This window comes from Daldinia vernicosa, assembly GCF_022497035.1.
Source record: "Daldinia vernicosa strain CBS 139.73 unplaced genomic scaffold F5Y00scaffold_23, whole genome shotgun sequence".
Classification (NCBI taxonomy): Eukaryota; Fungi; Ascomycota; class Sordariomycetes; order Xylariales; family Hypoxylaceae; genus Daldinia; species Daldinia vernicosa.
The window spans coordinates 19,019-41,943 of record NW_025953939.1 but is presented as its reverse complement, the minus strand read 5'-3'; the positions used below and the strand labels follow the sequence as shown (position 1 = coordinate 41,943).

General features: G+C 49.1%; 6 protein-coding genes across 6 annotated transcripts; 4 read left to right on the top strand and 2 right to left on the bottom strand.

Annotated features, from left to right (window-relative positions):
* Nucleotides 1-5,497: 5,497 nt before the first annotated feature.
* On the top strand, nt 5,498-7,570 carry F5Y00DRAFT_253109 (uncharacterized protein; the record flags this gene model as incomplete). The annotated part of the gene is made up of 3 exons (XM_048010013.1): nt 5,498-6,782; nt 6,840-7,124; nt 7,179-7,570. The coding sequence occupies 3 exons, from the start codon at nt 5,498-5,500 to the stop codon at nt 7,568-7,570; spliced, it is 1,962 nt and encodes a 653-aa protein (XP_047864783.1).
* A 782-nt stretch (nt 7,571-8,352) lies between these two features.
* Nucleotides 8,353-9,554, top strand: F5Y00DRAFT_236777 (40S ribosomal protein S15). Its single transcript, XM_048007748.1, has 4 exons — nt 8,353-8,553; nt 8,643-8,719; nt 8,856-9,152; nt 9,232-9,554. The coding sequence occupies exons 1-4, from the start codon at nt 8,533-8,535 to the stop codon at nt 9,299-9,301; spliced, it is 465 nt and encodes a 154-aa protein (XP_047864782.1). The 5' UTR covers nt 8,353-8,532; the 3' UTR covers nt 9,302-9,554.
* Nucleotides 9,555-10,130: 576 nt separating this feature from the next.
* F5Y00DRAFT_75230 (uncharacterized protein) lies at nt 10,131-11,244 on the bottom strand. The gene is made up of 3 exons (XM_048014110.1): nt 10,757-11,244; nt 10,455-10,693; nt 10,131-10,352 (listed from the first exon to the last, which is right to left on the bottom strand). Exons 1-3 carry the CDS (start codon nt 10,928-10,930, stop codon nt 10,181-10,183), a joined length of 585 nt encoding a protein of 194 aa, XP_047864781.1. The 5' UTR covers nt 10,931-11,244; the 3' UTR covers nt 10,131-10,180.
* Nucleotides 11,245-13,092, top strand: F5Y00DRAFT_75229 (uncharacterized protein). Its single transcript, XM_048014109.1, has one exon. It carries the CDS (start codon nt 11,559-11,561, stop codon nt 12,888-12,890), a length of 1,332 nt encoding a protein of 443 aa, XP_047864780.1. The 5' UTR covers nt 11,245-11,558; the 3' UTR covers nt 12,891-13,092.
* A 202-nt stretch (nt 13,093-13,294) lies between these two features.
* On the bottom strand, nt 13,295-14,867 carry F5Y00DRAFT_253107 (Clr5 domain-containing protein; the record flags this gene model as incomplete). The annotated part of the gene is made up of 2 exons (XM_048010012.1): nt 13,295-14,648; nt 14,719-14,867. 2 exons carry the CDS (start codon nt 14,865-14,867, stop codon nt 13,295-13,297), a joined length of 1,503 nt encoding a protein of 500 aa, XP_047864779.1.
* A 3,291-nt stretch (nt 14,868-18,158) lies between these two features.
* On the top strand, nt 18,159-21,836 carry F5Y00DRAFT_75198 (uncharacterized protein). Its single transcript, XM_048014108.1, has one exon. The coding sequence runs from the start codon at nt 18,630-18,632 to the stop codon at nt 21,729-21,731; it is 3,102 nt and encodes a 1,033-aa protein (XP_047864778.1). The 5' UTR covers nt 18,159-18,629; the 3' UTR covers nt 21,732-21,836.
* The last annotated feature ends 1,089 nt before the right edge of the window (nt 21,837-22,925 follow it).

Genomic DNA, 22,925 nt, shown 5'->3' with positions numbered 1-22,925 from the left:
GGCTTTGGATATGAAGGTATCTTAATTCTCTCTGGAAGTTTAGTAAACGCCATGTCGTACAAGCTCTCACCGCCATGTTACTCTTGTTACTCTATCTAAGTAGTGAACCATCGTGGTGCAGACGACTTCTTAGTATCTCACATAAAGGTATCACAAATCAATAAACGACTTCAACTTATACTATAAAAGACTCCTAGGAAAGATTATGATGCCTGTCAAGTAAAATAGATACAATAAAATCTCATTTGGGATACGGTACAAATTCTCATCGATAATAATCTAGTCCCCATATTGAGAGACATGGTGAAAAATCAGCTGGAGATCTAGGGTTTACCGTCCTCTAGAAGCGAGCTAAAAGCCCAGTTCTATAATTATCGCCATGCTGGCGTGCACGAAAAAAAAAAAAAAAAAAAAAAAAAAAAGGAGAGGGGAGTAGTCTGGCCTAAGCCGTCACTGCGGCTCTTAGCGCTTGAGAGCATGTATTATTACATATGAAAGTTCATGAAAGATGAAAGTTCATTGAACCTAATGTTATAGTTAAGATATTTTATAACATCATCTAATATGTTAGGGTCGGGCGATACGCTAAATGTTAGTTACGGTATGTTTTTTACACATCTACCAGAGTCGATAACGATTCTCCCTCGCGGTGTGTAAGATAGTACACTCATCATGTTAAATAGTAAAGAAATCGAATAATCAGATAGTCAGTGTTGACAAGTAGTTTTTATTTTTGAAAAAAAAAAAAAAAATCTTCCACTAACACTTATGAGTTACCTTGCTTAGGCTTACTAGTAAACAAGTTGCGAAGTAACCTCAGGAGTGACGGGCAATGGCATCGATCAACCCGTTTAGTTTAGAACCTCGTAGACATCCTAGCGTAATCGGTTGCTACATATTGTTGTATATTCAAGGGCTAACGTATTTCAAAGCACGAGAATCAAGTCTTTGGAAGTACTAATCGAGTCGAAAGAATTGTTCATTTCAAGGCCCATCCCCTTGGCGCCTCTCATAACTACCCTCCGAAATGGTTGATAACCCGAAAGGGCCATATTACTATACATGGCCATGAATTTATATGTCTTGAAGGTCTCTAAACACACATACGCCATCGAGGAGGCTGGTCTCGGGATTGGTGGTCCTGTCATATTCTCATCACTTCAGCGAGGAGCCGCACGACTGCTACATCTGCACTACGCAATATCCTGATATACCAACTATGAAGCGTACTTTCGAACTCTTCAGGCCAACCAAAATAACGCTGATTCCGTATTATCTGGATGGTGAATCCAACTGTTCGCACACGTTCGGTGTCCAAATCTTCAGCCTGGATACAGCGGACCCATATCATGCCGGCGAGAAAAACGGCGGCTATGTAACGAACGATGTTGATAACGTAGAAAGAAAATATTGAAAGATGTCTTTGGTACCTATAAGAAGGCACTCCATGATAACTTCGATATCGGCTTTGCCAAACTCGTAACTATTGGCAACTTCAGCACTCGGGAGTTCCCTAGATGAGGTAAGTTATTATATGGAGGGCTGCGTCGGTACGACTTCTCTACTCGGCGGATGGTGACTGGAATATGTCGGCTGACTTGTTCGATCGAGCCTTTCCCGAGAGCATCTTGGATTCGCTTGGCCTTGACAACCCTAGAAATGAGGTAAATACGGTTTCGTGTCGATGGAGGCGTCTCTCTTTACCGACGCGATGTCCGGGGGCTTAGAAGCAAAGTGTACCTGGACGGGCAAGCGGATTGACGCTACTAATACTAGCCGGCGACTTTGTGAAGAGGGCAACATGTCGGTTAGGTGTGTCGACGAGAACACACCATCAAGGATACTGCACCGTGCCTAGTGCCCTGTCGCTGGACTTAGGACGTGTTGATTTGCGCGGATCTGAGCTTGCATCCGTTCTAGAGGGCCGCAACCCGAAGTCTCCATTACGACGACTCTGTCAAAATAGCACTCGAGTTTAAGTATCCCTGGTGGATCGTTAAATGCTGTGCGCATAAAGCAAGGAGTGCTGTCTCGACAGACTTACCGTTACGCACTTTCGTCTATCCGTCGTATAACCTAAACGATGGTACTGGCAAGCCACAGCGGTACTGTTGTCATCGTATATTTGGTCACAGGACACGATTTGGTCTCGATACGCTCACAGCACATAAACGTACGGGCGTATCAAGACTGCCTAAGAGGGCATACATCGCTCCTATTCGTGGGCGCAAGACCCGACCACGGCCGGCGCTTTTGTACTCTTCGGCTTACGGCAGTTTAGCAATTTGTACCCCTACCTGGCTTGGTTGGCTGCTGGTAGCATGTTCTATAGGCGTGGTGTCTGGATAGTCGGCGCCCTTGACAGCGCTCGTGCTGCTGGTTTCCAGTTTCCTTGTCGCGTTGATATATGAGAATATATCACCAAATTGGAATAGTACTGGGGTAAAGCAACTGGGGTAACCGACCCAGAAATAGGGATGAACGGATCAGTACATCTACAAGTTGTATCCGGGAAGCTTCGCAAAGAGGATCAAATAGAATATGTACCTACTAATCTCTGAAGCGATTAAAGCTACCAATAGTAATGACTTATGAACGCATTCTAGTATCTGTTTTGTTATCTGGAACTGAGGGGAACTCGGGTTCACGATGAGGCCGGAAATAGGTGGACCTCGGTGACCTGACCGGGAAATACGGGACGTGCCGTTTTTTTGGCGGACAATTATTCGCCGACTCGGTCCACGTCGTTGCTTACCTGATACATAAACGTGAGGTGTCAACATGTCTTGTACTACATGTATGCACCTATATCTGTAGTGGACGGTGACTGTTGTTGGGCTGTCATATAGTAGATCGGAACTTGGACGTTATCCGCTATTGAGGCTCTGTGGTACATCCTTGGAGATGCGATCACGTCTTCGCTGAGCGAGGCAAGCGAGATGTTCTTGGATTTTGTGCCTACAATTGGCACTACATCGCGAGATACTACGTAGTCTCATCTTTTTTTTTTTTCTTCAAGAGCTGATTCTTTGATGGCGGCCCAAACAGGTGGTTGGCTCCATCATCACGAGCATTGATGATCCATGGAGCTCCCGATTTGGATGGGACTAGTGGAGTATTTGACCGCTTTTAGCTATTGAAGATACTATGGTCTCAAGGGTAAGTAAAACCACAGCCATAAGTCGCGCACTAAAAGGTAGCCAATGCGGTACTGGAAATGCTAAAAAGCTGATACCAATTTTGGATGATAGCCACATCTAACCCTTTTTGGTGGTACCTAAAGGGGTGGTTTTACTTTGGCCTGGTACCATAGTAGACTTGGCGTCTGTGGGGTTACAATCTGGTACGGTATGTATGTTATTGCAGAATATAGGTGATGGGGTTGCATATAATGACGAGGATTTGGTTGCTGGCATAACACCAACAACATCTGACTATGTTTCGCGATTTATATTATAACAGGTATGTAGACTGTAGTGAAAGTAATTAGTTCGGTGATAGGAGTGCGATGGAGGTCTCGGATGTCCGATTTCTTGCGATGAGTATTTCTCTAAATTCGGTAGCGTACGTAAACGTAGACGTAGATAAAGTTGGGGGTGGATCAAGGCTTAGAAGCCGTCAAATAGTTGAAGAAGAAGTCTGGCTTAGAAGATGGGACGTAGCTGGTGTGGGTCTATACCTACATACATTAGGTACCTACATAGTGTAGGTAGATAGGCGATAGGGTAAGGAAAAGGCAACCACATCAACTCTGCCGCGGCTTGAACTTGCCCATTTTTGTTGTATACCTTATGTACCAGATATCTACTTCATAATATGATTAGTATCGTATACCTTTTTGTACATAGACAAAGATTATCTTCATAGTTGAAATATTGCCAGCCCAATTTTCATGTCAAAAACAGATTGGTCAGATCTTTTCTAATTTGTAATGTAAGATCTGCCGCGGAGACACCTGGCGGTGATACTCTACTGTATGCATACGGATACGGTACCTATCTGTTACAATCTGCAAGCGCCGGTTGTACCTTTCTAATCTGGGATTGATGACGCTATTGGCTTAGGCCAAATCAGCCACGGACGTGTTTGGAAGTAACCTGTCAGTTTCATTCACCAGCCCCGGCCATACACGCCTTGCTCTAGAAGGACCTTACCTGAACTTTGTCTGGGAATATGAGTCAACTGTGCCTTAGGTACTCAAAAAAATGACAACTCCAAAATGATTTTTTAAAGCTTTAGCAGGTAACTTGGAACTTGACAAGGAACGAATGTCGGTGTTCCGTAGGTACCTAGGTAATGACTGACCGATCTTTGTCCTTGATAGATGTATGCTGGGTATTCAAGCCACATGCAATTTTTGGTAGGTACCTAATAGCTCTTACCTGAGTTTCGTACATACATGCATCCATGTACGTTGATAGGTCTGAAACTTATTTCTCAGCTGGGACAAAGAGTTTACATGAAGTATCTGCATGTTCCTAAGCGAGGCGAATTACGCACCGACAAACTTCAAATGCTACAGACGAAATACGCACCCTGATGATGACTAGGTTGTACCGCCACACCCACACGATACCTAGAGTACGCAGTAACACATATACGGTTAAGCTTCTATACATATACATAACTATACTGACATACATATAACTAGCATATTTGACATCATCATCAAAAATCGATGGGTAGTAATATTACAATCTCTTTGGGTTTTCTTGGGTTTATTATCTATATGTAAGCTTACCAAAACGTGAGGTAGGTTATTTATCTGTTCTTGATGTTTGTATTGCACATGTAACTAACTATTGAGAGCCTCTGCATGCACTGTACCTAGTTGGGTAAGTATTGTACCTAGCTTAATCCATCACTGTGTGGAAGGACCTAAACGATACCTAGGCTACAGTGCGAGATGACCAAGCTAGACCGAACCAGAATAATTCCGACACGCATCAGCGCCAATAGGTAAACTGGAACTTGCCGCCGCCTCCGCCTCTTTTCCCCTTCCCACTGCCACCTGCGCCTGCACCACCACAATTTGACGTTCCCCCCAAGCACTTTTTTTTCCTGCTCATCCACAACCTACCATCTTGTCTTTGCGGCTCAGTCGTCCACTTACACTATTGACCTGCCGAATCTCTACCCGCGCAACCCAGTGCAATTGTATTGTTCTTGATCAATTTCTATCGGCGAAATATACAAGAAGGAGTACCTGATCTTTTGATTGACAAGATTATTGTTCATTTATAGTAAAAAGGAAAACAGGGAAAAAAAGGTCCTGAAAAGATCAGCATTTGGACGCGCTTTGCCGCGATCATCAACAACACCATCAATTCATAGCAGCAGCCACGTCCTCCAGCCACACATCTAGCCTTGCTATCCCATCGAGTTTAACGATGCGTCGTTGATGCGCCAGAGCTTTCTTCGCGCCTCTTCTACGTCGATATCGAGTCATTTTTCGTAGGGGCCTTAATCGTGTTCTTGTTAATTATTGTTCGGACCTATGGCGTCCGAGAAAGGTCCCGTCGCGACGGAAGCCCCGCCCTTCTCATCATCTAACACCTCTCAACCTACGATTCCTTCCGATCCCGTTTCTGTCGAGACCTTAACTGCTGAAGCTGCTCGTGCGACGCAGTCGCTCAAAAGACAGCGGGAGTCTTCACCTCTTTCCCCGTCCTCGGCGTTATCAGCACTCCATCGTGAACTGTCGCCATCAAAAGTAGCCAGGCTCGGCCTGCCACCGAGATTCTCTTCGCCTCTAACTGGAGCTGCAGCCGTCGAGGAGGAGCGGCGCAGAGAAGAAGAACAGTACAAGATACAGGTTTCTGGTGCTAGCGACAATCCCGCCTTCAAAGCTCAATCTGCATTGATGTCTGCCAGCGCTCTCGCCATGAGCCGACCTCAGGAAGCTCCTCAGGATGTGCCTCAGGATGTGACCCAAGATATTTCACAGGATATTTCACAGGAATCTCGCCAGGAACCACCTCAAGCTGCTCCTCAGGTAGAAGACGGGCAGCCCGCGCCTCCTCCCGTCTCCATACCGCTTCCTGACGCCCAAAATTCGGAACCAAAGCCCGATGATATTAGTCCTCAGAGCGCGACTAGCTTGGGTAGCTTAGGGGGTGGACCTGGCGCGCCAGTGACGACTAGCCCTGGACCTATGGAGCTTGACGGGCATACTGAGCATCCCGGCTTTGGAACGCAGCCGCCAGCTCCTATGGAAGAGAAGGGAGTGACTTCGCTGTCGTACCCTGGTATTCTTCCCTCGACCAACATGCCAGCTCCTCCGATCCGGGGCATGAGCATGCCGATGACACCGAATCAACAGGGCGGACCACGCTCGCCGGGTTCGAAAAGGCATAAGTGTCCATACTGCGAGACGGAGTTTACGCGCCACCACAACCTAAAGAGCCACCTTCTGACTCATAGCCAAGAGAAACCATATGTTTGTCAAACATGTTCAATGCGCTTCCGTCGCTTGCATGATCTTAAGCGTCACACTAAGCTACATACCGGGGAGAAACCCCACGTATGTCCAAAGTGTGATCGTAAGTTTGCGCGCGGCGATGCTTTGGCACGGCATAGCAAAGGTCCCGGTGGTTGTGTGGGTCGTCGGAGTAGCTTAGGGAGCTTTCTCGGCGAGGAAGAGGCAGACGGTTCAAGCCACCTTGAGGGCGATGATTCCGCGATGACTGGTGTCGTGTATGATGTTTCCAACGAAGGTGAGTTGACGGAGGAAGAGAGGCGGCGTCTTAGTTTACCCAGCATAAAAGCTCAGCATGTTCAAGGTAACCAAACACTACTCGAACTCTACGTTTCACCTTTTTTAACACCTCAACCTTCAGGGTCTGCTACGGGTCGACTCTATCCACCCAATGTGGATCGTGGTTCCGGAAGTTCGAACGCGTCCCAGACTCCCGGCACAAGCATCTCATCTCTCCCCGTGGGGGCTACTAACCCAGCTTTGTACGCTCAAAGCGCCATGACCGAGAGCCCTAAACCCTTAAGCCCCTCTGGCGGGCAGGGCCATGACTCTGCAAATATTAATAGACAGCGCTCGCCGAGTCTGACGGCGCAGTTCCAGCAACAGCACTTCAACCGTCACCAGTCGGATCGGCACACACCTCCAGGTTTGTACAGCCCAGAGTCTCCTAATGCATACTTTCATACTGAGAATATCGAAGTGCCTGGATTTTCCGCGGCCGATGCGGCTAGATATGCCGCCTCTGCGGGAGCTGTGCAGGGTTCTGCCCCTACTGCTCAATCGGCGTCCGGAAGCTCGGGCCAGCAAATAGTCGCTGGCTCTGGGATCAGCCATTCTCACGTATCCAATGGTCCTAGTCAGAATGGCGGCAGCGGTGACAGCACTAGCAACAACATATTTGCGACTGATCAAGGCATATGGGCTTACATCCACGGTCTCGAGGAGCAAGTCAGGCAACTAAACGAACGTGTCCAAGCCATGGAAGCAACGGGGAGATCCCAGGAGGAAAAGATTACGTACCTGACGAACGAAATGACGGCCCTTCGAAGCGAAGCCGAGATAAAAACAGATGTGACTGAAAAGGTCAGCTGAACTGATGATTTCAGTTGAAGATCATGGCATTACGAAGTGAGAGACACGGTCAAGCGAAGAATTTGTTGTGTACGCATGGTGCATATGATGGATCCAAGGGCTATGCATCTGATTCTCTGCGGTCGCTGCCTTCTTCGTTACGGCGGACACAGGCTTGTCGTTTTAAGGGGGGCGTTTATGGAGTTTTCAAGTTGCCTACGAAAAGCAATGTTTCTTTTTCCTGTCTTTTGACGACTTACTCGAGGTCTTTCGCTATTAGTTGTTTTGGTGATATCCCTATGGGCTATTTCGGATTCGGATTCGGGTGGAATTGCAGCAAAATAATTCCACGCCGTCCATTTCCATGTCTATGTCTATGTATTATATACTAGTGCAGATAGAGGCCTCGAGGCAGGGCAAAAAAAGGCAAAGCCATCGCTATATTAATCAATGCTATCAATAAGTCACCTGTTTAATTATCTAACCTACACGGTTACTTGGTTTTCTGATGTTTTTTATGGTCTGATCCTGCTTGTCCGGTGTGGTGTGAATGGATTTTATAATTTATGTGAGCTGTCTATCAAACAAAACATAACCTTGCTTCGCTCGTAGTATGCTTGGTGTAACAGGTGTAGTTAGTAGTGAGAGGATCTCCTTATTCTATGGAGAGCTTGAGCCACGCACGGCCACAACCCCACCTGACTTGGAAGTCCGCCAACTCGGCTGACTCAACATCCAACCTTGTACGTACCCTATACTTGGCTCGTGCGCACAAGACTTGGGGCCACAACCCTCACACAAAAATTTCCTGCAATCACCGGGGGCTAGCGCAGGCAAACCTAAGCGAAGGCTTCTACCAAATTATCCACCTTCAGTCTAGAAACTCAACAACCCCCCATCTCAATCTTGAACAATTTCGCTCTTCGACAGCGACAACCCACATTCGATCAGCGAAACTTCTTGAGCATCACCAAACCACAATCATGGCTGACGACCCGGACTACGTACGTTATTTAATCCCGCCGTTGAATATTATTCCTGCTATGGAGTGAAAATCCGATTGAGGAATTTGCGACTGACTTTGGATGCGCAGAACGCTGAGGAGGCCGCCGAGCTCAAGAAGAGAAGACAGTTCCGCAAGTTTTCTTACCGAGGAATTGACCTTGACGCGTATGTAATTTTTTTCTGCAATCGGATCCCATGTAGACGCGACTGTCTGGTCGCAAAATCCGCCTGGCTTGGTCTTGAAGTGGGATAGGTCCGAACTGAATATTTTGAGGCTAACATGATTTTTCTACGATAACAGTCTCCTCGACCTCAGCTCCGAGCAACTTCGCGATGTCGTTCACGCCCGAGCCCGCCGCCGGATCAACCGAGGTCTCAAGCGAAAGCCCATGGGCCTGATCAAGAAGCTGCGCAAGGCTAAGCAGGAGGCTAAGCCTAACGAGAAGCCTGACCTCGTCAAGACGCATCTGCGAGACATGATCGTCGTCCCCGAGATGATCGGCAGCGTCATCGGCATCTACTCCGGCAAGGAGTTCAACCAGGTCGAAATCCGACCTGAGATGGTTGGCCACTACCTGGGCGAATTCTCTATCTCATAGTACGTCTAGGCAATCTCTGCAGTATAACGCAGAAGGATATATATATCTATATATGCAGATGGCTAACAAATTCTATAGCAAGCCCGTCAAGCACGGTAGACCCGGTATCGGTGCCACTCACTCTTCTCGATTCATCCCTCTCAAGTAGTCAGTCTGCGGAAAGTTGGAGGGTTCTTGCACTTGCATTCATGGATTGGGCGAACGGAACGGTTCTTTCTCGGTAGATAGGCAAATGACCATCAACCGAATGCGCTACATGATAATGATATGAGATCAGTCTGCGCTAAGCACATTACTACGCGGATTTATTTGATGACGTGACTGCTTTGTGCCTCGTATTTCTCGCGTACTGCTCTGGCGATGCGATGTCTTAGGTACGTAATTAGGTTACGAAAGTCGTAGTGTTTAGTGCGGTATGGTATTTTGTGTCCGTCTGCTGCTAATGTGTTAACCTGGATTGGATAATGACTATTAATTCTTAATGACGTAGCATATCTGTCTGTAATTTGTTTACCTATCCATTAAGGTAGTCTACATGTTTGTTACTATATATGTTATAATTAATTCCTCTAGTGAGACAACTTGTTACTCGATGGCCATAGTATAAGTACTTCTATTTCTACTAACTAGAGCATACGTACTACACCACATAGATGTTAACGAAATTCGGAGGCGGCCCTGTACTGAAATTATATTCGTTTACGAAGTTCCTCTCTCCCCAATGAGAGATAGCCCCTAGGCGAGATGGGTCCGAAGAGGATTTACATGTGCGTCACTCGATATGGGATATATATCTACGATATACGAAGCGGGCCTTGGCAAATCCCATGAGAATCAATCATATTCAACCGGTGAAGGACAAAACAAAGAGACTATTGCATGTATAGCAGCCATCTATCTGCTTCCTTGTTGGAGTCTGATCGGGTAGGTACCTAAGGTATGCTTATGTTTTATGTACATTTGCCGCGTAGAGATATATGTCAGGTTAGGTACCTAGGTATATGGTACCTATGTACGTATGCGGCCGTTACGAAGTCTCCTGCTTTTGCTCCTGCTCTTGCGCCCTGGCCTTGGCTTGCAGGAGCTTGACTTTGCGCTCCTCCTCCTCGACGGCTTGCTTGTGGTAGTGCGCGGTGACGTGGTCTAGGTTCGGGTAGAAGCCCGCCGGGACGTTCCAGGGGGAGCCGGAGTAGAGGAGTCTGGGAAAGGGAAGATGGGAAGGTTAGCGTTGGATCTCTCTCTCTATATATAAACCTGCCGTAAAAGGGAGGGAAGGGAAAGGAAGGGGATAAAGGACGTACTCGGGAGCCTTGAGCTCGACGTGCGTGCTCTTGCCCGCGTAATTGAGCAAGTGCTTGTCGTGGGCGGCCTGCTCGATCATGTTGGAGCGCAGGGCGTTGCGCAGCTCCCAGTCGTTGAAGTAGTCGAAGCTGCGCAGCCACTTGGAGAAGCTGGACTCCTCGCCGTCGGGGCCCGGGCGCGAGATCGAGTAGGCGAGGTAGCTGGCGGGGACGGCGGCGGCGAAGACGTAGAATGCTGGCTGCGGTAGGGGCTTAGTTAACAATGCTCTATTCCATCCAAAATGTTATTTCCTATGACATACTCCTAATCCCTCCGCGACCTCGGGTGCGTGGTGGTGGTGGTGGTGATGGCTATCATGGCCGTGGCTTTCGGAGGCGTAGGATCGCGAGGTTCGCGGTGCAGTGGTAGTGGTAGTAGTAGCGGTAGGCCGCGCGCGCCTGGCTGCGCAAGCTGCTCTTGTCCGGAGAGCCTGCATCTCGGGTTACGTGGTGGGATGGTGGGATATGGGATATGCCCAATTGGCTTCGGAATTGATGTCGTCAAGCTTGTGATAACGAGCTTCTGGGTGTTTTATTCCGTATTCCGTTTAAAGACGCTGGACTGGAATTGAGGCATAATGGTGGGGGCTGTTTTGGGCCAATCAGGTGTTGTGTAATGGGTAAGCTTTATGTAATGTGTTAGTATTGTGGTTTTACTGTATTGCGTACTGTACCGTATTACATAGTACCTAGAGGCATATGTATTTAATAGTTGGTTATCGAGGTATCTTGGTATAGGTTAGGTAAGTCTCTTCTGAATTTAACCTTTGTATACGATGTATTTCTATATATTGCTATGTAACTTGAGGAAGTTATTATCAATTAACTAGTTACAAAAGGAATAATGTTAGAATCCACTCATATTTCTATATAATTCTTCATGTTACTATCCCTCTTATCTTAGTCTGCGAGTCGTGTCCAGTTTACTGTTTACCTATTGCAAACTGTCCTAAATAAGACGTTGCCACATCACTCAACTTGCAAAAGCTCACTTACAAAAGCTCACTTACAAAAACAATTTATATATCTCAATACTATTTTACTACTCTCACTTAGCATAATACAATGGGTCACTCATATACACATATTATTATGAAGAGACTTGCCGTCGCAACCTTAGTTGCCTCATCCGCCCTCTCCCTCACACATGCATCATCATCCCCCCCATCTGAATCCCCATCCCCATCCGCAGAAACAGAACTTATATGCCACACCGACAACCCCGCGGAATGCTATCCAAAAGTCTTCTCCGCCACGGAAGACTTCCAACCCGTCCACGACGACCAGGATCTTCCCCCCGGCCTACACGTCCAGCTCGACGTCCAGACCGGCCAGAAACAAGCTAAGCTGTATAACCCCGCGGAAGATGAAAATCCTGCTCTGCAAGGCTTACCGGTAGACCGGGCCGTCGTCGTCGTAGACCCCGAAACTACTCTACCGGTACCCCAGGACGACCAACCACCCCAAATCCCCCCCGGCGCCCCGGCCTACGAGCCCGTAGGCGTAGTCAAGGCGCCGCAGGAGAAAAACGAGGGTTTCATCTCGGCTCTCGAAACGCTGAAGAAGTCTTCAGGGCCCAATAGTAGCGCCGTCAACCCAGACGATCTCGATAAAGCCCTCGAGGTCCTGGAAGATCTGTCTCACGGGATGTACTACGGCCTGCAAATCGCCTCGGACCCCGACGCCCTACACGCCCTATTCTGCCTCCTCACCGCACGCGACGCAGCACAGGCCCAACGGCCCCTCTCCCAGCGCACCGATTTTCTCGCCTCCGCCATCCTCGCGTCCTCCGTCCGGAACAACAAGCCTGCGCTCCGCGCCGTGGAGCAATCCTGGGACTCCCTCCTCGAGAAGCAATGTCTATCTTCCTCTTCCTCTTCCGCCTCCCCCAACAACAGCTCTCTGAGGTCAGAGCTCTTCTCCGCGCTGCAACCTACTACCACAACGCCCGGCTCGGCGGAGGAGGAGGAGGAATCCGCCGAAGCATACGCCACGCGCCTGAAGCTCGCCGTGCTAGACGGCCTGCTGAAGAGCCCGCGTATCGCGGCGCAGTTCCTCGCGCACGACGGCATGCGGCACTTCCTGCAGATCCTGCAGCGGGCAGATCCCATCTGGGACGCGCGCAAAGCCAAGGTCGCGCGCATCGTGTCCGACGTCTTCCTCGACGAGGACGTCGGTGCCGTGCTGGGCGTGTGGCCGACGAGCGCAAGCGTAGCCGAAGCTAGCGTGTGCGAGGCCGGCGGCCCGGATTCTCTAGAAGAAGGGTGTTGGGAGCACCACCTGGAAGGTATCAGCCAGGGCCCGGAAGCCCCGGGTTGGAGCCGGCCGCTCCTCGACTTGCTGAGACGGAGGCGGGCGGAGAAGCGGGCGGCGCAGGATAAGCGGGATGAATTATAAAACAACGACAACAACAACAACAACAACAACAACAACAACAACAACAATAATAATGATATATTATCTAAGAGGAAACTCACTCTTTCAATATAACTACGGCAATGACAAGCACAGCTAATGAATGAGGCGTTTGGGATAACTGCATTTTTCTATTTTATTTATGTATTTTACTTTACTTCAGTTTACCCCCCGACGAATACCCTGGCCGCAGCTTTTTGTGTCGAAGCTGCAGCTCACTACATAGAGGACATACATTAGGTACCTACATATATATATCTTAGTCTTAAGGTAACCTAGCAGTGCCAAGTCCCAGCCGAACCAACGTTCCGTACGCTTATATATATATGTGCATGCATGCAACCCCCTTATTGCACCATGTAGTAGGTATTCATCAGGGCAACGGGTCACGTCTTCAGCCTGCCTATGTCGTCCATGACTTCGTCCCATCGCTTCTCGAAGTCGGCGCGCACTTTCTGCGCGTCTTCTGTCCTTCCGACGCGGCGCAGGTAGCTCTGCAATGTGGCGAGTAGAGTAACCGTGGCGTTGTCGTTGCGCCCGAATTCCGTCTCGCATATATCTAGGCTGCGCGTCATAAGGTCGACGGCCTCCTCGGCGCTCACCTCGTGGCTTGTCGGTAGCGTCCGCAGCATGTTGTAGCAGCTGAACCGCGCGAGCCGTGGGTCCCGTCCCCCGCATGTCTCGACTAGCGTACGCGCTGATGCCGCTGCCTCTGTCGGCTTGTTATGGAGGTTTGTTAGCCACGATAGGTGGTGCCGTAGTAGATCGATATCCTTCCTTATCGCGTCTTGTTCGGGCGGATCCGCCGACGGCGACGGTGAATTCTCGAGATTGGCGATGAGGTCTTGCATGTACTTCTGCGCCGTATGCATCTCGATGAAGTTGCTATTGAGCATGGCTCGATATATAGTTGCCAGCCATGTCGGTTTGAGGCGGCTGTCAGCTTGCACGGCTTGTAGGAAGACTTGTATGAGTAGGCCGACAAATCTCGTTATTTCGGCTGGGCTGGCGCCTTTTAATCTCGCAAATAATAGGTGCAGAGGGTGTCTAGGGCCGAAGACGATGCGGGACATGCCGCGGGCGTAGTTGATTAAAGACTCGGCAAGGCCTGGTCCGGATTGTAGAAGCGCTCCCAGGGCAAGACATGTCTCGATGAGTAATGACGGGTCTTGTCGCATCATCACTTCCCTATAGTCATCGAAGGCTATCCTTACCATGCGGAACCCTTGTTTTGTGAAACCGTTGATAAATAGTTGTCTGGCAGACGACACGGGGTCCAGCCACGCCCTCGGTCGGCGTGGAAATACTAGTTTCCTGTCGGGAGTGAGCTGCCAGAGAGACCCTTCCAAGGCACCCCCGACGTAGCTCTGCACTATCTGCATGCATTCCTCGGGGAGCCGTAAGCTGTCGGGAGCTTCCACGCGTCTCGGTACTGGTATCGGCTCTGGTTCGGGAGACGGAGTACGGCATATGATCTCCTCTATGCTGCGCTTCTGGGCCTCGACTGATTCTATCTTACCCGAGAGGATCGCTATAAGTTCTTTGCGACTAGCAGGCGAGACTCGTCGGAGGTACGCGTTGAGCCTATCCGCATCGACCTTGCGGCCGTGGACGAAGGATACCGATGGCTTGCCGACGGCGGCGCGGCGACCCCGCTGGACTAGAAGCTCGGCCACCTGGTGAGCCCTTAGTTTCTTGTGTAAGCCCCATCTGTTGAAACGGATCTTATACATCTTTTCCCTAAGTGCCGGGTTAGACTTATACGTTGGCGGTTATCTATGCGCTAGGGTCACAGGCAGAAGAAGCTTACGTTGCGAAGAAGTAGTATTCCTCCCGCATGATACGCATGACTTCTTTCAAGCTCTTGTTTTGTTCTAGATATAGCTCTGTGATGGTGTCTCGATAGTTGTTCCAGTCCCCGTCCTTCGCAGGGCCATTATACCGCTGGGGTGCGGCCATGGCAGTGGTGGTTCGCTGGGTATCTCTATGTGAGATGGTCATAATATATACCTATGTATATAAATTCGAATTCGTCTCGCTTGATTAGCAAACAATACGATAAACCTTCTTTCCCAAGCTCATACCCAAACTCGTATGTCGTTTAACTATAGATATGTAAAAGAAGTATAACCATTATATACTTGTAAGGAAAAGCGCGCATCGGGAAATGTCCCGTTCGAGGTTGCAGAGGATGTCGCGCGTGTGATGTTCTCGAGGTAGACAGAGACAGCGGAGCGGACTTAATAGACAGAATAGGCATAATCGAAGTCTTGTCACCTCCTGCTTCATTATGTCGCATCGCCTATAACGGGAACGACATGTTCGGGATAGGCGTGTCTCCAATAAGGCTGGCCTTTATATTAGTCAGGGCAGGGCAGCCATGATGATTCGCGAATCGAGAATCCTTGTCGCACCAGTGGTGCAACCGTCAGGGGGTCACGTCCGGACTTTGCCCTGGGCACTGACGTCGAATGACACGCGTGTTATAGTCGCTCAACAATGGTCGACCTAAGCCATTTTTAGGTAATATCTACTATAGTAACGCGGTATATTAATACCGCCGTTGATCGACTCTTGTTCCAACTTCCAATCAACCTGATGATTGTTTGACTTGCTTGAAAGCTTAGTAAATGGTTGAGCCTGGGGGTTAGGATGTCGGTCCTAGGGCTGCCAGGAGGATGAAGGATCATAAGAATTGGGCGAATGGGAAGCTAGTGCATACGTGAGTATCCCCAGTTCGCCAACTCCTATTGGATATAACTACCTTACCTAAACCTATTGTATAATATTTGGACTTTGTTCTAGGTGGACTTTTATTAGTCTTTACCAAGGTTCTAACTCTCAGATGCGGAGTTAACTTCTTGGCTTCCACCGTATAGAGTAGTGTATAATGTTACTCGCATATGATCCCCCTAACTGCGACCCAACTGTGAGCTACAACGGGCTACCAGATGTCAGTGGAAGCCGGGGGGTGCCAATGGATGGAATCCAATGGATGGAATATGGAACGCATTCCTACCTTCTTCGGTGCCGGAGTACACGGAGTTCTTCCCTTGTTCTAACGTTCCAAATATTTAACCTACCTATGTTGCCGGATGCAAGTTACTGTATACTACTCCCGACCGCAGTATACTAGGATTTCTCTCCAGCACGGGGTGGTATCAACTCAATGAAGATCCCTCTGGGCAACTTCATATTACGTTCGGGTCAACGGCTATTATCACGCTTCTTGAATAGCTGCATAGCGGTCGAGCAATGACGACAAGACTCTAGCCGGATCCTTGCCGGGTCCTTGCCGGGTCATGTGAGAATGGCGTGTGTTTACCTGAACGGCAACGGCCCCGAATTTTCATCAACGATAGACAAGAATCCTTCGGCTTTTTTTGAGAGTGGCAAAAGGAAAAGCGATAACCATGCGCTACGTTGATGGCTATAAACTTGAAAAGCTGCTTTTTGGACCTCCAATAACTACAGTTAGTGTAGGTATCAGGCTACTTTAACTGTTAATATACTGTTCATTGACAAATAACTCTTGGTCACCTCTATTCGATGATGACTGACCTTCGTACTTGTAATAGCCGGGCTTGTCTATATAACCATAACCTAGCCTCGGCCGGAGCTAGGCTGGGCAACACGTGGATATCTCTTAGAATACCTAGGTTATGTAACTAACTGTTTTGTGGTACTACCAAGTGGTCCTAGCGAGGCTGAGATTAATAATATTCAGGTAGGATACTGATGGATGGGTTCTCTAGTGTAAGACCGGCGAATTGGTTTTGCCAAACTTCGGCTGTCGGCCATCTCATGAGCGGAACCGTCAGATGGACCCCACGTTTCTATAAGGATAACTACCATGTTGTAACTCTGTAAACCTAGGCACGATAAAGGGGGAATACTACATACGATACCTTATGTTTCCCGATATACCATCGCGCTGTTGGAATATCAATACAGGAGGATGGTAGTATATAGAAGTTGTTGAAACTTGGGGTCTTAATGCAATGAAACCCATATAGTGCTCTGTAGGGTCTAGATGGAAAAAAGTGATGTGTAACTGGGGGGCTGTGGGGGAAGCGGGCTGTGAATTCGAATACGGGGAACCTTTTTGAATCAGATGCGCCGGCATGGAGCATCAAGGCTGTGGAAAACGCAGCCTTCAGTAATGCTAAGCTTGTATGTGTATCGAACGGAACGCGCGAAGCCGATTCTAAATTAATAACTATTGACTGATTCGGATATTGATGCGACTAAATTTGAAGATGGGGAATATGTGCCATCTTTGGTCAGTAGATGAATTATAGATGTGATTTGTGTTATGATCCCAAGATAATGGAAAATGGAAAAGCCCGATAGCATCCTCTAACAATGTACCGGACACATGGCATATGAGACACCAATCAAGTAGCTCATTGCTGGTGATGGCGTCTCATCAGTGTTGTGAAAGATGTTGGAAACAACCGAAAGGCCAGTTAAGAAGGCCCGAGGTTACCTCAAGAGATGTCAAGCGTACAAACAGGTAGGTACCTCTTATTAATTTGCACAGACCATCTGGGCACTCAAAAGAATAATTCATAAAGCTGCCGACTTACATAATACATTCGACCCACTATCTGAATTGATTTGATAGGTTCCTCGGAAGATGCGATGCGATGCGATGCAGTCTCAGTCCCAGTCCCGTCCAGTCCCGTCAATTCTTATGTTTTTCCAAATTCCGCCACTTTTATATGCACAACATGCATCTACATCTCTCTCTCCATTCGGCACCAACAACAAAATAGTTTTCCGCATCTATGTTCTATGTTTACCGCCTACGCATGCAGTGCACCACCATAGCGTAACATTCAGAGGAACGGGAAGTGTGGATCCCGGTAGGGTTGCAGCCGCGATGCGAATACATTGCCGCCCAACCGTTGTCTAGCTGTCTCTTGGCTTAAAAATGCTCGACCAATGGGGGCTATGCTGTCCTACGACTCGGCGGCTACATCTGACGCTCATCTGCTTCAACCCCAAATTCCACCATCCAGAAGCTTCATACATATGGCCTCTCATCAGTAGCCGCGAAGGCGCCTTTAAGCCCCCCCAGACCATACACTAACCTTGCCAGCTTGCGTCGGCTTGATGTCGTGTAATGGGGGGCTATCGACGACTTGACCACTCATATATCGAATTTTCCTGTCCGACCTATTAAATCGGGTAGGTTGATGGTTGGTTAATTCGAGTTTCCCGTCAAATGTATCGTAGTCATAATGTTTGTACTGATGCGTAGATTGTAGGCGAGGTGACACGTTCTTTGCCAGTCATTGTTCTGGTACATTTAATATTGGCCCTCGCCAACCGTCTCACCTTACAATGACTTCTTTACATCTATTTCTCACTTAGCGTATTGTTTTCGAACCGTTCTTTTTGTTTGTACAAAGAAGTGCTATTTCCCTATCATGATAATACCCATTCATCTGAGATCAAATCAGTGGCTCTTAATGACTTGAAACCTTCCATTCTCTTCAACAAAAAACCTTCTCCTTACGCGTGACAACTTTTGCAGGACAGTCACCTAGACAGCCTCACCCGACATTTTATCTCTATCGATTCCTGTTTCATTCCATTCTCGATGCGCCCAACTTCAACGCAGGCACTTTGAATTTTGGTACAACTTTTGGGAAATACTTAAAAATATTCTCCTTAACATTATAACTTGCTCCCTACTTACTTACATCATCCATCATGAAGGTAATAAGACCTTCTCCGAGTAGTCCTTTAGGGATGCCATCTAGTCGATCGAACCCCAAGGACGAATGGGAAGACTGGGAAGATTCGGATGGGGAGGCACAGAAAGTGACGGAGGATAAGGATAGACTCCTCATCGATCTTTCGGACGATATAGCGCGCAAGTCGTTCAGGTCTACTACTACACAAAGCATTTCGCGCAATCCAATACGATACTCGATCCAAAAGCCAACTCGTGTGAAGTCCAGAGCTAGGCAAAAGGCCCAGAATGCAAAGGCTGGCATCAAAGTTGTCACGGACATGTCTAACTACCGTCGGCCAGCTGCGCAACAGCCCAAGTTCGTTGATGCTGCCGCTCTTCACGCTCTAGAAGGAGAACCTTCGTCTGCTTCGATTGGCAGTTTTTCGTGGCTTAAGCAAAGACCTGGGAACATGAGTGGTGCAAGAGCAAGCAACAGGCTCGTACAGGCTCCCTCTTCAGACCTTTCTCCAGTAGCTCGACCGATCGTCATCGGAATAGCGGTACCTTCGGACGACCTACTAGATCATCAACCTAGCCCGCAGACTGCAGTCATCGAGACGCCGAATGATCTGCGAAGATACGCCCCGAAACAAGGAAATCCTACAGCTCTCACGCCACAACAATTACACTCCGTGTGGTCTCCGGACACAGAAGAGAGTCAATCACCATTCCAGTCGTCTAGAGCTGTGTCAAGTTTCTATTCGCAACCCAGCGTATATGGTGGTACTGCAGTGAATGCTGATGTGCCCCCCGTACCCTCCCTACCAGCCAACCTTAAGACCAAGGAGCAGCAGCAATCTACATGGCTTGATCTAGATGATGATGACAGTATTGGAACACCATGTACTCTTTTCGAAGAAGACGGAAGTCCTACGGCGGCTCGCAAGTCGGCTAAGCCTCAAGCAACGATAGCGAGTCCCGAAAGTGCTAACAGTCCATCTCGTGGCTGGTGGGACCATATCACGACTCCTTTCGTACAACAAACCAACCCCTTCAAACAACAGCCGCAGCCGCAGCCGCAGACACAGGACTCAGGATTGAGCTCCCCGTCGCAGCAATGGAACCCATTCAAAAAACAAGTCCAAGAATCTAACCCTATCACTACAACAGCTCCTCCTCAAGGATGGTGGGCTGGGGTGGACGAGAAAGGCAATCCCTTGCAGCCGAATACTAGACAACAGCCAAATAGCTCAACCCCCAATCCTTCATCACTATCGCCATCAGCCCCCCAAGAATGGTGGAATAGAACTGACGAAAAGGGTGGTACATCCTCAAGGGGGCTGGCCAGCAATACGCCGGTGGTGTCTCAACAGCAGTTCACAGTCCAGCCAGTGGCCACCTCGTCTCGCGCGGCATCACCCGATCGCCGCGAGGGACATTCCGAGAAAGCCAGGATTCTTCTAGAGGAGAACCAGAAGCCGAGCGAGGAACCACCGCCATATTCGCCTCCTAAGGCAGTCACTCAAGTCAAATTTGGCGTGATACTACCGCCCCCTCACGTGGTCAGCTCCCAGCGTGTTCCGTCCCCTGGCCCAATGACGCCAAACTTACCGGGGACGATGACTTCTCAGGGCGCCATCGACATGGCAGAAATCCCCCTGACGCCCTCTGGGATCCGTACCGTACAGCCAGCCGTGCTCCCCGACCGCGCACCTGGCTCGTACGTTCCCGGCGACCACTTTTACGAAATTCGAGGCCACGCTAATAGAACCGAAATGCAACGGCGGCGCCACGAGAAGGAGGAAGTGGTCGCTAGGAAAGTTGGCGGCTTTTGGAGAGGCCGCGGTTGCATGCCCAAGAATGGGTGCTTCGGACGCTCGGGTCGAGAAGGGAGGAAGAGAAGGCGGATTTGTTTCGCAGTTATCGGTGCTCTGATCGTTGCGATTATTCTCGCTGTGGTGCTGGCTGTTGTCTTTACGCGGCGGCACCCGGACGAAAGCCCGACGACCCCTTCGATTTGGCTCAATCTGACGGATTTCCCGCCGATGCCCACCGGAGTTTTGACCGTTTCTGGCCCGGACAATTCCGAGGCTGTGTCTGGCTGTCTCATTGAAACACCAGACACAGCCTGGTCGTGCTCCCTGCCGAAGGAAGAGCATGATTCGGTAGCCCCCCATCAGCCTAACCAGCCCGAGTTCATTTTCCAGATCCAATACGACAACAATACTCGGACTCTGTGGAACATGACCAACGAGGAGCAGGCTGGCAGGAAGGGACAAAGCTTCCTGACCGACCAAGGGTTCACTCCGGACCCGGCACCCCCTTCCATCGCGGAGATGCGTTTTCTAGGAAATACCACAGATCACATCGAAGAAGACGACAAAGCCGGAGAGCCGACACCTTTCTTCATCAGTCTCCTGACGTCGATCGAAAAAACAGTCGGTCCGAATATGCTTACCCGCCGACAAGAAGAACCCAACAACGCCATCGGCTCGGGAGACGACCAGGCACTCGACCTCGCGAACGCCCTTCCTGCCCCGAAAACCAACGGCGACGGCACAGTCGGTCCGGCCCAGCTCTTCCCGCACGCCACCCAGCAGCCTATCCGCCTGTTCGACCGCGGCCTGCCTACCGAGCACTACGGCTTCTACACCTACTTCGACAAGACCATGTACATGATCGACACCCTAGAAGCGAACACAGGCGACGACAACGGCGGCGCCACCTACGCCGCGGCCAAGTCCATAGTAACATTTGCCCAGACGCGCTTCCTCGTGCAGATCTGGACGCGCACGGAGAACACCACGCGCCTGCTCGGCGGCGACGGCCCCGTGCCCTGGACCAACGGCTCCGCGGCCGCCGACACCCCCGGCACGATGCCGTACCCGGTGACCGCGACCTTGGACATGCACGGCGGGAACAGCAGCAAGAAGATCGACTACCGGTTCGGCATCCAGGACAACCGCGCCGTCAACCTGACGGACGCCCAGCTCATCCTGTCCGACCGCGGCTACGGCGGCACCCTGGTCAACCCCATGAGCAATGCTAACCTGTCCCTCGGCGGTATCGACGGCGGCACGGGCGGCTGCAAGTGCGAGTGGATTAACTTTGAGAGCCTCAACAAAGTTGCTGTATAATATAAGTTGGTTGATCGAGTTGTGGCGAGTGTATGTTAGGTACGGCAAGGGCTTGACGCGGGTATATCGTTCGTTATTCTTCATTACACACACACACACACACATACATACCTACACATACACATATACACATGTACATAAGCATGTCAGGGCGTTTTTTTTTTTTTTTCGGATTGCATAAGCGTATTCAAGCGGAAGACAAAAATTGGTCAGCGGCTTTGGCATTCACAGGATGCTTTCTTATTTGTATATTTCTTTTTTTTATAACTTTGGAACCTACCTACCTGTTTATGAGGGTTGGATATGTATGAGCGAGGATATCCAAGCGTTTGAGATGATGGATATGATAAGGTGGACGGGTGGGTGGGTGCATGATACCACGATGATTTTGGACGTACGATCACCTGCTTAGGTATGCATATTAATAAGGGGTTTCTATGTAGCTGTATTACTTATAGTCAGCGAGAAATTAAAAAGCGAATTTGATTAAATACATTGGAATTTCAGACTCGTGAATGCTGTTTAAGTTAGGCAAGTTATGAGATAGGAGTGGTGCATTATCGTGTGAAAATGAATGAACATGTTTTGTATGCCTAGGCGCTAAACCATTGCGTCAAAAGGGTGTCTATATTGTCAGGGAGAACACTTGGTTGATTTCATACATAGAGCGAATGTCAGGATAGATGAATTTAACTCTTAACGCCTGCTCTTCCGTCCTCCTTCGAAGGTGCTATACGCCTCTTGTATATCCCAACCCTAGCGGATCTAACCCTAAATCTACCCCTAACCCACTTATACTCTGATAATAACTGACAGTAATACTGGGCTTCCGCCAGGGCCCTATAGTAATCTATCCAGAACTCCGGTAGATGGCGGGGTTCACGTTCTTCCCAACCATATCAAGCCGTTAGTCTCCAGTAGGTATTCGATTTGTGCTGGTAAAGTGGCAAAACCCCATTTTCCAGCGCCATAGATTCTGTCAGGATTGGATGCCCTAGTGAGGTGAATCAAGCATAGAGTGAATGTACAGGGTAGTATACCAAGTAGCAATTGTATTGAACTTAGTAACGCCTGGCTTTCTAACCTCTGACGAGGGCGCTTCGCGCCTCTTATATACTCGTATAGACCCCTGTAGCCACCCTGACCCACTATACCCTGACAGATTCTGAGCCCTGCGGATAGTTCTTTCTCTGT

Bases quoted from the DNA above. Each gene is read 5' to 3' on its own strand.
- F5Y00DRAFT_75229 (XM_048014109.1), top strand. From the start codon at position 11,559: ATGGGTCACTCATATACACATATTATTATGAAGAGACTTGCCGTCGCA.
- F5Y00DRAFT_236777 (XM_048007748.1), top strand. From the start codon at position 8,533: ATGGCTGACGACCCGGACTAC. The intron at 8,554-8,642 runs GTACGTTATTTA...TTGGATGCGCAG, and splicing joins TGGCTGACGACCCGGACTAC to AACGCTGAGGAGGCCGCCGA. The intron at 9,153-9,231 runs GTACGTCTAGGC...CAAATTCTATAG, and splicing joins GGCGAATTCTCTATCTCATA to CAAGCCCGTCAAGCACGGTA.
- F5Y00DRAFT_75230 (XM_048014110.1), bottom strand. From the start codon at position 10,930: ATGCAGGCTCTCCGGACAAGAGCAGCTTGCGCAGCCAGGCGCGCGCGG. The intron at 10,694-10,756 runs GTATGTCATAGG...CCCCTACCGCAG, and splicing joins AGGTCGCGGAGGGATTAGGA to CCAGCATTCTACGTCTTCGC. The intron at 10,353-10,454 runs GTACGTCCTTTA...TCCCTTTCCCAG, and splicing joins GTCGAGCTCAAGGCTCCCGA to ACTCCTCTACTCCGGCTCCC.
- F5Y00DRAFT_75198 (XM_048014108.1), top strand. From the start codon at position 18,630: ATGAAGGTAATAAGACCTTCTCCGAGTAGTCCTTTAGGGATGCCATCT.